This window comes from Anopheles cruzii, chromosome 3, assembly GCF_943734635.1.
Source record: "Anopheles cruzii chromosome 3, idAnoCruzAS_RS32_06, whole genome shotgun sequence".
NCBI classification, from domain to species: domain Eukaryota; kingdom Metazoa; phylum Arthropoda; class Insecta; order Diptera; family Culicidae; genus Anopheles; species Anopheles cruzii.
Window position 1 is genome coordinate 75,548,061 of NC_069145.1, and position 15,983 is coordinate 75,564,043.

The following is a 15,983-nucleotide window of genomic DNA, read 5'->3' on the forward strand; positions in this document are numbered from 1 at the left end:
CGCACAACTATGTCCCATGGTCTGCGCAAAGGTATGGTTCCTAACATTTGACCCTCTGCTCCACATAAAACTTACCTCTCAAGTTCCGATCCGATTGCTGCCAGTTCTTTTGTCGGTTGGCGATTTTCCCATTGAGCTGACCAGTTCCGAGGGGAGAGTGACACGTACACACCAAATAGATCGACCGCACCTTAGCACTGAGACCACAGAGCACACACACATCCGCACACACACACACACACACTCACGTACACTCCCAAATTGCTAAATATCCACGTACATGTCGCCACTATTTTGGAACATTTTTCCGTCTGCGACCTCAACCATTCATTGTAGCCAACGCACACTGGTCGAGGAACTCTTTGAAGACTCGATCAAGCACTCGATCAACTTGCACAAATTCGGACAGCGCACTAAAACCACAACTTACGGAAGAACTGAAAAGCTTCACTGGGACCTCCGGCGAATGAAAGGTCCTGGGCTCGGGGTTCGGGATGCGCCCCTCCGCACCTAGAGTGATACGGAGCACTGTCCGGGGACGCCGCTGGTGCTGGAGCTCGGACCCTGGTGTGCCCGGGACAAGCTAAGCCCAGGAAAGCTGACCCTCCCAAGGACAGGATGGTCAGCTAATGCCAGATCCAACCTGCTAGCATCCAACTGAACTTCCAGCAACGGACTCCGGGTTGCTACGATGGTGGTTCCTGTTCGACGTCACCGACTATCGCTCACTGGCCCGACGACGGTTAGCAATCGTCTGGCCCGTGCCCGTCCGGATCGTCCTTGTCTGGCATCTTCCAGTAAATAGCGATACAGCCGACCCCGGCTCTCCCGACGGACATCAGGCTCTCGCTCTCTGCGGCTGCTTCCGCGCATGTGCGCCTGGCCGACCGCTTTCTCTCCCGGGCCAGGACTCCCGTTCCGGCGTGTTTCAGTGTGTTGGAGTCCTCTCCCCAGCCTGGCCAGGGGGATGCGCCCACTCAGCGCCATCCGCAATCTCGGCAACCAACTTTTCGGGGTGGCAACAGTAGCAGCAGAGCTCTACAGTCTCTTCATTGCGCTTACATAACGGGCCCGCTTTCTACCCAATCCACAGCCGGCGAAGGTGGAGCTCTGGCGCTCGCGGGCGCGGGCCCTTATGTACTTCCGTTCCTGCCGACTCGAAGTCACCTTTCCGACCACGCACGGCACCTTTCCGCTGACGTCAGCATTCCGCCGAGGCTTGCTGCGACCAACGAACGAATGGTTGGTCCTTTGCGATCGCAACGGCTTCCGAGTTAGAAAAGTGCGAGTTAAAAACGGTGCAACCATCCATTTTCTTTCCGTTCTATTTTCTCTGGCTCGCAGACTGGCTCGACGCAAAAAGTTAATGGAAATCACATTATCGGCTAGACGCGAGCAATACGAGCAAAAAGAGATTGGCGTGCTATAAATAAAACATCATTTTTGTGACAGTTTTCAGTCCGAGGCGCACAGTTGGAGTGTATGTAGTCCGGCGGCGTAGTTTTACAAAATATCAAAACTCAGACAGAATTCACATTTAAAATACTTTTGATCTACTTCTCAGATTTAGCGTTTCTGCTTTACTATTTTGAGAGAAGTTTAATTGCGCTGCATTCCACTTTTTGGGCCGTCTTTGGGAAGGAGTTTTTGCTTTGAAAAATACACATAACTCGTTGCTTTTCTGGAACTTCTTTTCAACATCAAACAGCATGTTTCATTAAACTCTTATACGGTTTTATTATACTTTACAATACCTAACAAAAACACTCATAAATTAATGCTTGAGTCCTATGAAGTAAACATTCTATATACATTCTGATAAATCAAAATCAGTTTCATCTCAAAACTGTTTTAGAGATACCATTAGAGCCTGAAAGCATTGCCCAAAACGCCGCCTGATGATGCTGGAGATCCACCGGCTATTCCTGTGGCGGACCCTGCCATATTTGCTGCTGAATAACCGGCAACGAAACCTGCCGCATTACCCAATGCGTAACCCATCGCTGCTCCGCCGTCAGCTACAGGGACACCTCCTCCTCCTAATGGCGCTCCTTCAACAGCTTGAGAGGCTGCACCGAGACCTGCGGATCCAGGTAAACCGTTACCTAACGGCGTTCCGGGAAGCATTCCGCCACCAGCCGGAACTCCAACGACACTTCCTGCTCCTCCAAGTGAGCTTAGACCACCGCCGGCTGCTGGTATTCCACCTCCCAACGGTGTTCCTGAGAGCATACCACCACTAACCGGAACTCCAGCGATACTTTCACCACCCAAAGGCAATCCTCCTCCGACACCTCCTGCGGCCACGGATGCTACAGCAAGCCCAGTTCCAGCTGCAGCTAATCCACCTCCACCTAATGGCGCACCAGGGAGCATTCCGCCAGGAACTGGAACTCCTGCGACGCCACCTCCCGCTCCTAAAGCAGCTAGCCCAGCTCCCGTTAATACACCTCCAGCCGATGGCGCACCAGGAAGACCCGCTACCGCAGCCCCCAGTGCTGCTCCAGTAGCAAATCCGGAGGCAACGCCATGCAGTGTAGATACAGCTGGAACGTCACCAGATAACGGGCCCGGTGATGGTGACAGGACAGGTGGTGACAGGAACGAAGTACCGGAGACCAACGAAGGCTTCTTTGGCTCTATCAATTTCGTGTATGAATCACTGGCTGACGCCAGCACTCCTTTCACTACCGGTTCGGGTATCATGCCGGACTTCATGAGTCCTGTAAAGGAAGTATTGACACGAGAATTCGAGTAACCCAACGGGCACCTCACCTATCTGGTCACGATCACTCACTGACAATGCACGATAGCAACGGGAACACGTACGGAACAAAGCCTTGAACGCCGGCGTCCCTTTTCTCCTTCTGTTTCCAGCTCCTCCTGGCGTCATCGAAGGCTTGCTGAACGATGCGGGCAACCTTGACGATCTGATTCTCGATCACTTTCTGTGGGTTGCTGATTGTTTGTTTAGACACTTCATTCATGTACACGCTGTCCTCGAGATCGTTCGGAATCAGCTCAACTGTCGCCTCGCGCTCGATGGATAGTCCACGGACACTCGAGGATACCGTCAGCCAAGCTGCAGCGACCAACAGAGGCGTGATGCAAGCAACAAGCCCTATGAATGGGACAAGACAGAATCTGCTGGACATTCGTTCACGATTGAAATAACTAAAGCTCACCTCCCATTGCTGAACCGTCAGCAGTACCGAGCCCCAGTGCAGTATGTACTGAAACGTGCCCGACTACTTTTTGGGTCTTAAGTAACATTCGATGAAGCGCTGGTGCGTAACATGAGCCCGACGTGTCTTGTCGCGCATTTCTCATCAAACTCGGTCAACAAAATTGTCTTTATCAAACACTTTGTTGGTAAACACTGTGCGGTAACCGTCGGTTGCGTTCCTTGTTTGCCGTGCCTAACGAATACTTTCTCGTTTTTTTGGTTCTTTTACAACCACAAACGTTCTATTCGCCAGTGTGGCCACTTCAAATGGTAGCTTCTGCCTCATTCTGTGGAAGAAAATCAATGTTCTGGAAAGTTCGTTATTTCTTTGTCATGGCGTTGAAGAAATATTGTTTTACACTCAATAATTAAATCAAGGATCATTGAAGTTTTCTTTCGAATGAAAACTGCTTTCAACTAAAATACAACAATTATTGCAAAGAGTGTATGTAGCAATGAGACACCTATATGCATATTACATAACATGTTCTGGTTCTGTGCGAGGCTCAAAAAGCGTTTGAAAGCGTAAATGCTTTCAACAGAGCCCAACCATAACTGCAATAAATCATTACACAGTAGAGAACGCTTGTAGGCCATAAACACATACATATTACGCTGCTATCTTATCGTGCACAGACGTTTTAATCCACACTTTGTTTCAGTGCCGCACACAGCACCCGCAGCCAGCGTCCCAGAGTCGATCCAAGTCCTGTGAAGGTCCGCAATCTTCCCATCTCTCGTTCCATTCGGTCATGGTCGATCGCAAACCGACACGCGTCCAACGCGTCCCCCGGAACCTCGTTGCCCGGAAGTCGCTTGGCGCGGAGTGGTGCCGCTACCTTATTGCCACTTCATTCCCGACAGGGCCCCGGTTGCCAAGCCATCGCCAACGCCAACGTGGAGAGTAATAACTTTCCACCTGATTTATACCGAAGCGTGGCCCATCGCAAACGCAAAAGGGGAATCATGCGTCATGCATCTCGTCGGCCGTAGTCGGTTTCCCATCGTCCTGGCGGGCGGGGTCGATGTTGACAAAATTCTTCGCATCTTTCTCGGCTCGGCCGGATCGGCGGAAGTTAATAAAGTCGTTCAAACAGTCACTTAACGGTAACTCAAGCACTAAAGAATGTGATGGAGGAGCCCCAGTCTTAAATGGTAGGGGCCTTTTGCGGGAGTGAAGAAGCGCCAGTGACAAGTATATCGTGTGCGGATATCCTTTTCGCACCAAGGCCGTATTCATTGCCTTGGTCGCGATTGAAGCCTGTGCAATACATTCCGGACCCGGTTATGTATGAAAGAGTTGCGTTTTTGTAGCATTTAAACACCATCGCAACCAGTGACAATGCGCCAACGCCATGGATGTGCCATTGTATCGGTAAAGGGACACCTAGGAGTTTCCCTCACCGACCGGTCATCCATGCGGAAAAAGGCATTTTATCAGCTTCCGCTGGATCGAACTGGAAGTCAGGGTTATAAATCATAGAAATTGGAAAATCATTTTTGGTACCTGGGCGCAATTGTAATTGCAATTATTATTATAGATTCGGCAAACGATACTATTCTTCGTTACATTATAAATATTTTAATGCATGAAAGACCAATAAAAGATTGGATTGGAGCTGTGACTATTACTTTTATATTTAATAATGATTAATAAGAATAAGACATATGTAAAAAAACCATCCAAGTAATTTATTGTAATGTATCTTGATGTTCGAATTAAAGAATTCGTCAGATATTGTCATGGAAAGCTCTAGACTATGTTCAACACGTTAGCTAATAAAGGTTGTTTGAATGCTTTTAAAAACTCTTACTCAGTACCTCCCAGCTGTACAAAGCATCTTTATTAGCCCTAACAAGTGCAGCTCTTAGCAATATTTTTCAAGAAACTCTCCCGAAAGCTCCGATTCACGGACCGCAGTGAGGCACTCGGGTTCCGTTCTAATACCTACCGACTAATTTTCGCCAAACACCCACTCAAACTCAGCAACCCCAACAACTCCGACGGCGGCCGTGTCCTTGGTGGCCATAAGCCCAGCGCACACCAGCACACGCCGTTGGCCACCTGAACATTTGTCTAAACTCCGCCTACTGTGATGATACTATGTACAGCAACCAGCAGGAATGGCCCCCCGTTGGTATGGATACATTCTGGTTCCGTTTCGTGGCCCGTGTGCCCCCCGTGCACCGGCAGCAGTGCTCCCCCGTGGCTCCCCCACACCAAGAACAACCGAACGGCGGAGCGTTTGCGTACGAAAGAACTTTTGCCATTGCGCCATGTTGCGAGGCGTTATGGCCGTTTGGGACCGAAAATTTTCATTCCAACTTCAACGTATCGATTTTTCGCCATCGACGAACCCGCGGCCACAATGGTTCGCGTTTTGCAGTACGCCGAACAGAAACCCCGGTGACATTTACCCGTGTAGTGGGTTTTGAAGCCCCATTTTATTTTATGTGGGGCCAACTTTTGTTTGTTGCGTAACAAGGCATCGGAGGAAAAGTGAAAACTATTCCATGGACCAGTGGCGCTGAAAATGGCTATTATTTGAGCCACCTATTCAAAAACCGTTTCAATGACACTTTTTGCATGGTGTAATAATCACTTTCAGTGCTTCGATCATCGAAACAGAGGAATTTTCACATAATATTCAGCCGTGATTGAAGTGAAATATGCAATCATCACGGTATAAAAACATACCTTCTTTTGTTAGGGTTTTCTACGCCCCTAAAAGGGCGACTTCTGATAAAAGGCAAACACGTATTTTTGGTATTGAACATCATTCAAACAGTATCATGAACTACTGTTTATTTACGTTTAAAATAAATATAGTTCAAACTATACTAAAATTGAATTCACAACCAAACATATTCCATACCGAACCAGAGCAGGTGCTGTAAATAAACCATTTCCCAAATCAATTTACTTCAAATAAGAGGGCCAAAATATCACATTGCATAACAGTTCATTATTCTACGTCGGTAGAATTTTCACGAAAGCAAGTTTTTCTTCTGTAAGCATCAAATTTCCCAATTTCGAGGATTTACGGAGGAGCATTTTCCCCAAGCCAGCGCGCTTCTTTGCGTTTTTATAGTAAAGCATGTTTTATGGCATCGTTCGTCTTTGTGTCTTGGCTAAAAGCTTCGGCTGAGCTTTGCCGCTGGAGAATGCATTTTCAATCGCTTCCTTTCGTCCTTTTCTGTATAATAATTATCAGCAAACGATTAATTCAAAGTAAAACTATGAATCTATGGTCTATGAAACGAACGTAAAACTATGAATCTAAGCTAGTAACCATGGAAACGATAGCGATGCTGATGAGTTCAATCAACATCGTAGCAAACATTCTATTCATGTAGCAAACATATTGGCAGCGATGCCAATTCTTCTGCAATAATTTATTGAGCTGACCGGGTCGAAACTTGTTTTCCACAAAATTCAACATCGTTTCACAAGAAAAATGCTTTCTTCCGAACCGTCGATTGGTAGCCCGGCCAGGGCAAGAAGCTTACCACGCCACAGCATCATTTCAAAAGCGCGTCATCATTTCTTCGGTCCGACGTTGGATGAATCGGTGTTATACGGAATTGACCGCTGGATTGCTTCGCGACAGCATCCCATGCCCAGGGAAGATCTGGAGCTAGTCAGCCCCGAATCTGTATTCAAATCGTCCGAATCTTTGAAACCCGCCGAAACGGAAAATAACGAACCCCCACAGTCCCGTTCCCAGTTGGTGGACCCGAAACTTTCTCCTGACGAAATGAGTGAGTATTTGCCTCCTTGCAACACGGTGATGTTTTCGTAATTTACACTGACTCCCGTTTGCTATGCAGCATTTATTCTTGATGCCATCGAAAATTCGCAACGCAAAAAGCGCCACCAGAAGAGGGCGACCAAATCACTCACCAGCCGTTCCCAGACGCCCAAATTGCGCGGGAGCCGTTGGGGCCTGGTGAGGATAAACGAGTTCGAAGATGACACCAGAACGTACGAAGTTGTAAAGTCGCTAGATGAGAAGCTACTTCCACGGCTCGGCTCGCTGGACGAGACGGAAATTGTGTTTGCGGTGCTAGAAAACGGCGTTACGCTCTGCTTTCGACCTCATCGATAAAGCGCCAAATTTGGCCACCCGGCGCTGTGAATACTGCAAATTGTGTTTTGCTGTCCTTGTTTTATTAGAATTTTTCAAAGTTGGAAACTAAATAAACTGTGTAGCCATTGTAACCGCCACTGGCACTACAGGGCACAGCAACAGACTGTCGCGTCGGTCGCACGATCGCTGGTAGAAAATCGCAAAACAAGAACATTTCGTAGCCAGTCGTGCGAAATAGACACAGCGAGCAGACAGCCAAATTGTCCTCCGAATGCGATTCGTCTACATGCTCGATCTAAAAAATTCCACTCACCTCTGATCCGTGCCCGAGGCGACCAAATTTAATCTTCGAAAGTGATAAGACAAGTTCGCCATTGATTCAGCTGATGTAAAATTGGCTTTTGCCGTGGTGGCCGCCTTAAGAATGGCAGCTTCCCGAGATGCATGAGACAGTTGGCAGTTGATTTTTCACCGCGGATGCACATCGGCCAAATGTACGAACGCCATCGAACAGGGATGGAACCGAGAACGGGTAGTAAAAATCGGTATTTATTGGATATCGGTGCAGTAATCTCCGCCATCGGTCGCTGGTGGCGCTGATGAAGCGAAAAATTAATGCACTGCACCAGACACTTTGTTCGTTCCTTCCGTTCCTACGACAGCATAATTGAATCGAATTGATAACGCCCCATAAAGTCGGAGCAAGACAATCTGTTTGTGCCATATTTACAAACTAGAACTCTAGCCCATAAAACGTTATGATCGCGCGGGTCCATTACGTCTAATTAGCAGTTTAAACGCTGAGTGAGAAACCCTTCTCACCACCAATCAAAACTTAATGTTACTAATTAATTAACTAAAAAAGTTGGTTCGCTCGGTCATCTTACTACCAACTCGGAGCCAAAGGTTTCGAACCAAAACCCATGAAGTTATGTAATAAAATGTGAGAGATTGTGCCACTTTGGCTGTGGCATGTTTACCCTTCGGTCACTGGTTCCAGCAGGGTCCAGGGTCTCGAGTCCTGCACCGCAGAGTGACGCAGAATTGTTGGTAAACACTCGCCAAACCGCACTCATGGGAACCTCGGCCAAACAAAGTACCGCAAAAAAAAACCAGCCACACACACACGGCATCGGAACGGAAGACAGATGGACAGATGTTTTATAAGCGCCGGGCCGGTTTCGCAATTTAGGCGCCACGCTCGAAGGCTCCAGACCTGCGAGACCTGTGTTCGGTGCCTTCGTTTCCTTTTTTGTTTGCGTGACGCGTACGAGCCTCCCAGGCCGTTCTCCTTTTTGGCCGTGGCCAGGATCACCCGATGTCCGATTTTTCAACGGCCCGGCGCATCTCGAAACTTTGTTTGCGCTGTCTTCATTGGCGTTTCTCGTATCGTATTATTATTTAATAAGTAGCTCGGGTTCCGTTGGGTTTTGTGATCCACCTTGGCCAGTGGCCGGGCATGGACGAGCAAGAGGACACCTTTTCGGAAGTCGTAAAATTGCCGATATCTGCGAACAATTATTTGAAACAAAAACACCGAAACGGGCCGGTCGGATGATGAATGGTGTCGAATGTTTGTTATACCAAAAACGAGGCCCTCCAAGATTATGGGTTTTTTCGGATTTCGCACGGTTGTTGTTCGGAAATCGCTAAGTAGGTAAATGAAACCGTTTTTGCCGGCCAGCAGCAGAGGGACCAATCGGTCAAACGGATCCACTTCCCGAACCGGCCGGGCCGACTGGTCGTGCCGTAATCGCCTAATCGTGGCGCTACGTCTGCCAGACAAATCCTTGCGGGCCAGACACGAAGACAAACAGATAAATCTTGGGTTGAGCTTGCGCTATTTATTTCGGTTTTATTAATGCTCCGTTTCACGTTCCACTCTTTTTTGTGTGTGTGTTTTGTTCTTGTTCTATTGTGTCATCTAAGCCGGGGCTCTCGGGTCTCACAGCTTCGTTAACACTTCTCTAATCTCTGCCAGCCCATTTTCGGCCCCTTCCATCGAAGACACGGCCACTGGCCACTCTTGTACGGTTTTATGGAAACATTTATTAGTGCGTTTGCTTGCTCAGTTTTAGATTAAATTAGCTTTCTACTTTCTCTCTCTGTCTCTCTTTCTCTCTGTTTCTGTCTCTGGTTCCGGGTCAATCTGCCATGGGACCATGCTCTCTTTCTTTCTGTGGGCTTCTGAGCATGAGCATCAATACTTGATGGTTGCGTTTTTATGCGCCCATATTGGTCCAAGCACAGCTTTCATCGTACCTTTAAACGGATAACTCCTGGCCACGTGATTTCTGCTCCATCATCATCATCATCATCATCTGTGCGGCCCAACAGCAGCACGTGGCACGCGGACAGATCTCACCCGGGATGGGTGCGCTAATTGCGCTTCACACGCGCCCCTCTCCCGCTCGGGCCCAAAATGGGGCTGGTCCACGGCCAAACCACAGCTGCTGGGCTGTGCTGTGGACCTCAGAGGTTGGGATTTCGTTTTGTTTTTTTTTTTTTTGTTTTTTGCGTTACATTTTCTACCCCTTTTAAGGTTTAATGGCTGCACCACAAGCACACACAGCAGAGAACAAAAACAACAACTGTTCCAATTACTGTGCCCGGGACGAACTCCTAACTCCTATAAATCGGCTGCGGCGGCGGCCGCAGCGTCGATCACTAATTAATATTACAATATACTGGTAGGAACATATGATTTGACGACTGTGCCGGACGACGCGCTCGGTCGCGTTGTCTAGACGGTTATTTCACGGTCCGTTCGTCCCGCACTCTCCGCGACCCTGGCCACCGGACCTCAGGCACGAGTTCGCGGAGTGTTAGAGAAGTCAATGCAAAGCAACACTAGCTACGCAATCGGCGACCCGGTTGCCCCGGAAACGCGGCGTATGTTGTTGTTACTGGAAAAAATTGCTAATTTTCCGGCGGAAAATTATTTCCATAACACGAATTATTTGCTTTGCGAACGGAACGAAAAATTTCGGTCGAATCGGACGAAATGGCGCCGATCGAACCGGATCGATCGGGCAGGTCCTTGTTGCGATCCTCTACTTTCTTTTCACTCTCTCTCTCTCTCTTGTTCCGTGGGGCGCCTTATCTCTCTCTCGTTCTCTCTGCTGTTGCTTTCAATACTGTTGGGATTTGTTTCGTCGAAGAGAAGTACTAGAAGGTAGGTGTCAAGGTAGGTTTTTATAAATATGTGACTTAAAATTTACAATAAAAAAACACACACGCACACACTCATAACGCAACACAATTCGACATGGCATTCGACTTACGGGGGGGCTAACTTCGAGGGGAACCACAGCATCCCAACATCCTGGTCTCTCTCTCTCTCTCTATCTGGTACTTCCTCGTTACTCTTTGTATGGTTCGTGTCCCTCTTGAACTGGTTAATATTGGTTTTTTTTTTATAAATCGATCGTTTGCTGGCCCACAACACTGGCACTGGCCCCGCCGCCTCCTGGGTGGTGTCCACCGGACACTCACCCGCCGTTGTACAATAAATACTTTCTTTTTTTTACTTGTTTGTTTTTTGCACTACAACTAGAAAGGTGGTTACGATTTCATCATCATCTTGTTTCATCAGCGATCAATGTGTTTATAATTATTATCCTTCTCCGCATCCGAGCGTCCGTGTCGAGAGCCCCCCGGGTGTGTGTGCCTGTGTGCGGTTGGGATTCCTTCCAGGCAGGTCCTGCCGGTGACGGGTGTCAAATTCCTAACCTCTTCGTCATCGGCACTTCAAATGCTACCGAAAAAGTCAGCTGCGGTCAGCCCCAGGAGGGTAGAAAGTGTCCGACAGGATTATGTTCGATTTTGTTTCCTCTTTCCCACCGGTGATCGGTGATGGTGCGATATTTGATCCGGTCCAACATCAAACGTCAGTGACAGGCCGAGGCCGGCGAGAATCGCTGCGACGACCGATCGGATATTAGCGCAGCGCTGCGCTGATTCATCCCCGAGCCGGTGATTCCGCGGGGATATCGGGCGGCTGACCGATCGCGCGGTCTCTTCATTAAACCCAATAACCATCTCTATTACCGTGGCGGCGATCGCGGCGATCGATACCTTCCAGGAGGACGTTCCAGATCGACGCAGAAACCCTGGCCCTGGTCCCCCCTCCCCGCACTCCCCGCAAAAAAGGTGTGACTCATTGTTGTGCGCTCGGCGGCCTTTCCAGCTTACGCGCACGCGGGGCAACTATTGCGTCTCGCGGCGACTCTTTGGCGAACGGAGGAAATCGGATACCCTGCCGGGCCGTCGGGCCCCCCGGGCCGGTCGGTGCCGTGTCCATAATTAACACCACCCGATTTCGGCCCGATTCTGGTGACATCTCGCGGACCCGGCCCGGCCCCCTCTGCGGACGGCTGCATCGCGTCGCGCGCGCCTAACCCAATCATAACTAATTTATTCAACAAACCAACCGGCACACACACACACAGGATGTGTAATATATGTGACGCATGTGTGTGTGTGATTTCACACGAAGATTATCTCATCGAAGTCGGTCGGTCGGTGGTTCGCCTCAGAGGACACCTTGACGCGGGGTGCTGGTGCTGGGTCATAGAGAACCATCTTCAACCGCCACGAGGCGGCCCACTTGTTAGGCTGGCCCGTCTCTCGTCTAGTGCTCTGTCGGCGGCGGCGGCGTCGTCGTCGTCACAGCGTGTGGGGCATGACATCAGAGAGACACCCGAGATGATGTGTCAGGGCGTCCTCCGGCGGTTCATGGGCGTTTGGGTGTCTGGCGAAGCTCTCCAATTTGGAGCGCATTTAGCGCGACGTCGCAAGCGATCGCTCATTCACCACAGGACCGGGCCCGCGTCGAGCTAATGAATGAATCTCTAGCTCCGATGGCCGACGTCACGTGCGTACCGGAGCTGGAGCTGGCCAACCTACTCGGGAGCGGGAGCGTGGGCCTTCCCGAAGGGAGCTGAGCTGAGACAAGCGCCACAAGCGCAGCTGCTCGGAGCTGCTCTCCAGTTCCGGACGCGGTTCGCGAAAGGCAGATTCTCGAACCACCCGGTTCGAACCCTCGGTGGCCAGTGCCCACATATTCGGCTCGGCGCTGCTCGCCACGCACCACCATTCATCACGCACCACCTCAAACGAAATGGCGAAAATTACCACCTTCCCACTCTGGCAGCCTCCACAATCGCACACACACACATGCGCACACGGTGCATCCGGAACACGCGGGGAGTGTCGCGGAGGGTACCGTCTTTCGGTTGCCGGTTTCGGGCGAGATGGCTCAAAATGGAAAGTTGGCCAACGACACACCAAACGCCGCCGGGCAACCGAAGAGACGTTGGTCCACTTCTGGCAGATTCTGAAGAACCCTCCCTCAAAGCAACTGTCAGGCCATTCGTTCGTTCGTTCGTGTCGGACAGGACGCCATTCTTGGATTTCGCCTCATTTTCGCGTAAGTAGTTCAGTGACTCCAGCTTCACTCGAGCTGCTATTCCTGGGAAAGTTCTACAACTTATCGCAGCGCCATGTCTTGTCCGGTGCCATGGTAATGGTACGCAAACACACACCCACACACACACACACACACGAGGATGCTCTCCCACGTCATACTAATCAAATCATAATCTAGTAACGTGTCGCACCACCAACAAACAACGTGGCGCAAGTCTTACAACAGGTCCCCGTTGGCCGAAAGCACTCCAGCGAGGCTCTCTCTTTCTCTCTCTGTAGCTGGTCCTAGTGGAGCGGGACGGCGGTGCACTTGCACTGCTTGATGCGCTGGATGCGCTTCCGGCGCAGCTGGGGCACGAGCGAGGGGCAGCGCAGGGTCACCGTCACCCAGGTGAACTTCTTCGGCTTGCAGAAGGCGCACGAACGGAACGACGGACCCGTCAAGTCCTCGTCCTCGAAGTCTAGGTCCACCTCCCGCTCCCGATAGTCGCGCGGCGAATGGTTCCGGTGGTGCCCGACCGAGTAGCTCCCGGGGGTGGGTTTGCTGCCTCCGCCGCCACTGCCTCCGCCACCGCCACCGCCGTGGCGCCTGCGCTTCGGTGACTTGGGGATGTAGAAGGAGTTGCACTGGCCGTAGCAGAACCGATTGACGATCGTCCGGCTGAGGCAGCCCTCCTCGCGGATCCGCTGCACCAGCGGTTCCGTCTTGCACCAGTCCTTCTTCAGATACTCCTTGCGCGTCACCAGAAGTGCATTCTTGCTCGACTTCAGCAGCTTGTCGCCGCGGTACGCGTGCATGTCGGTCAGCAGATCCGACTGCTGACCCTGCCCCTGCTGACTCTGCGGCTGGTGGTGGTAATGGTGGCCACCCTCACTGGACTCGTTGTACGGTGGCAGCGTGTGGTGGTGCGGTCGGCCACCACCTTGGCGGCGTCCGTTGAAGTCGAAATCGATCGCCACCTCGGGCGTTTGGTACAGGTCGGCCCCGTCCTCGGTGACGTCCTCGTCCAGGTCGTTCTGAACCATGTAACGCTTCTCGTGCTCGCGCGACGCATTCGCCCGCCGCTCGGCCAGTATCTGCTCGACGTGCCGCGTGTTGATGATGTCCAGAATCGAGTCCGACAGGGGCAACCGGTGGCCGGCCGTGCTCGCCAGCAGGAGCGCCACCATCAGTGACAGTTTCATCGTTAGATGCATCTGCAACGAGCGAAACGACAGGAGTTGAAACGTTTGAAAGTACATCAAAAATACGTCGTGGTCATGTCATGGTACTAAGTCCGCCGAATAATATTGGTTGCGGAACGATCTGGGCAGGGTTTATTGCGAAATGGTAACGAAATGATCACCAAAATGTAATGTAAAAATATTTGATTGGCGAAAGAGAAATCGTTTACTTTTGCGTGAAATTCCAAACTCTATTTAAAATGTTTCCGATGGTTCGATTCGAAAATGCAGTGTTTGGTGTAAAATTTGTTGCCTTTTTGAAGGTAGCTTCAAAATCCTTCTCTTATAGATTTCTTGGTCGTTATGGACGAAAAACTCTAGCAATCTGTATAGTCTTCTCTTGAGTCTAATTTCTTATCAACCAGGAAGTTTTGCAATGCGCGAAAAAGGTGATAAACGCTTGGTGAAAGCTCCTTAATAAAACTTTCCAACCAAGCTTCCGGAGTCTTTGGCGAGTCACTTTAGACGTGTGTGGATGGAACAAAACACCTCTCCTGGTGGTCAATTCTGACCGTTTCTGGTGGATAGCTAGGTCCGTTGCTCCGATAGACATTCTTTTCGGGTGAAGTATCAGTTTGGAAACGAGCATAACTTGTGTGTCGATACTTTACGAGACATCGGTCACTTAATCCATCTACCGAGAAAATAATGCATTTCTTTTTCCCCAGAGGAAGTTGAACGAAGAATTGTCCCCAGTGATAACACCCAAATAATATTCTCCGTCGACAGATTGGTCGCTTGGAGAGAATTCATAACCACGAAAGTCGAAGACAGCTGGTTGTCGAAGGTACGTCAGAATGACATGGCAACGGCATCAGCGCAATTTAGTACACATCGAACGAGTACCAAAGCACAGAAGTCTTTCGTTACGTCCGCTTTCATGCGACTTCCACTTCAAAACCTCCTGCACAGGTTGGTATCTAATGTGAAGAATGTTTCTCCTTTGAGAAATCCAGCGGCTCCACCAGCAGACTTCAAAATCGGACTCGAAATCAAAATGTCGTCGTTTTCATTCAGTGGAGACCCTTCATTACGCTGACGCCGGTGTGCTGCTGCTGGCGCTGGTTCCTCGGGACGGCCTACACCAATTTGAAGAGACAGAAAAAAGCAGCGACCCAGACGCCGCCGGAGACATTGTTGTGAGTCGGGTCTTCCCACAGAGCGGAGGCCCCCGGGGGCCTTCAGACACTTGAGACCGGCGCCACCAGCTTTTATTCCCGCTCCAGCTGTCTCGGCGTGGCTGCTCTGCGCCCGGACTCTGTTAGCATCTTCCTACGGACCCAAGGGGAAAAAAAACAACAACAACAAGCATGCTCGCTGCCCCCTCGGGGCGATTTGTACGCTGTTAACCTACATTACACAGTCCAGTCTCATCGACGTCCCGTGCCGTCCCGTCGGGCCGATACCGGTTGCGTTCCGTTCCCTTTTTCACACAGCAAGCGCAGATTGGCCACCGTATGGCCTCTGCCGAAACCGGTGTGCCCCGTGCACTTGATGTTTCGATACGGGGCCTCGTTTTTTTTGGAGGGGTTGCGCTCAATGTTCTTTATGCTTTCAATGAGAGAGGGCCAGCCACCGGGGCAAAGATCGCCGGGCAAATGCTGCCACCAGATGTGGCCGCCAATCAGGTGAACCCGAATCCGGCGGTGAACCTTATTATGTGCCGACCGGCCCAAAAGGGTTCCACGGGGCATGGAGATGTGGAAAATTTAAAATAAGGTCACGGGCCGAGTCCGTTAGTCCTGCTATTCACGCTTTGTGGCGCGTGTGGCGGCATGGTTTGGTTTTTTTTTATATTGTTTACGTAATGATTGTTTGGCACAATCCCGAACCCCCCAAAAAAAAAAAAACACTGACCTTTATGGCCGAGGGCAACGCACTCATCAATCACGTTCTGTTAACCGGCGTGCGTTGATCTACATTTTCCGACTTCTTTCCGAGCTCCGGATCGTGTCCGGGCCCTGGAGCGGCCCCAGAACAAGCAGATTGAATGCGATGACCTACCGCAACGG

At 50.4% G+C, this 15,983-nt stretch overlaps 1 protein-coding gene across 1 annotated transcript; it reads right to left on the reverse strand.

The window, feature by feature from the left end:
- Nucleotides 1–13,032: 13,032 nt before the first annotated feature.
- LOC128274162 (gremlin-1-like) lies at nucleotides 13,033–13,944 on the reverse strand. The gene has a single exon (XM_053012268.1). It carries the CDS (start codon nucleotides 13,942–13,944, stop codon nucleotides 13,033–13,035), a length of 912 nt encoding a protein of 303 aa, XP_052868228.1.
- Between the last annotated feature and the right edge of the window lie 2,039 nt (nucleotides 13,945–15,983).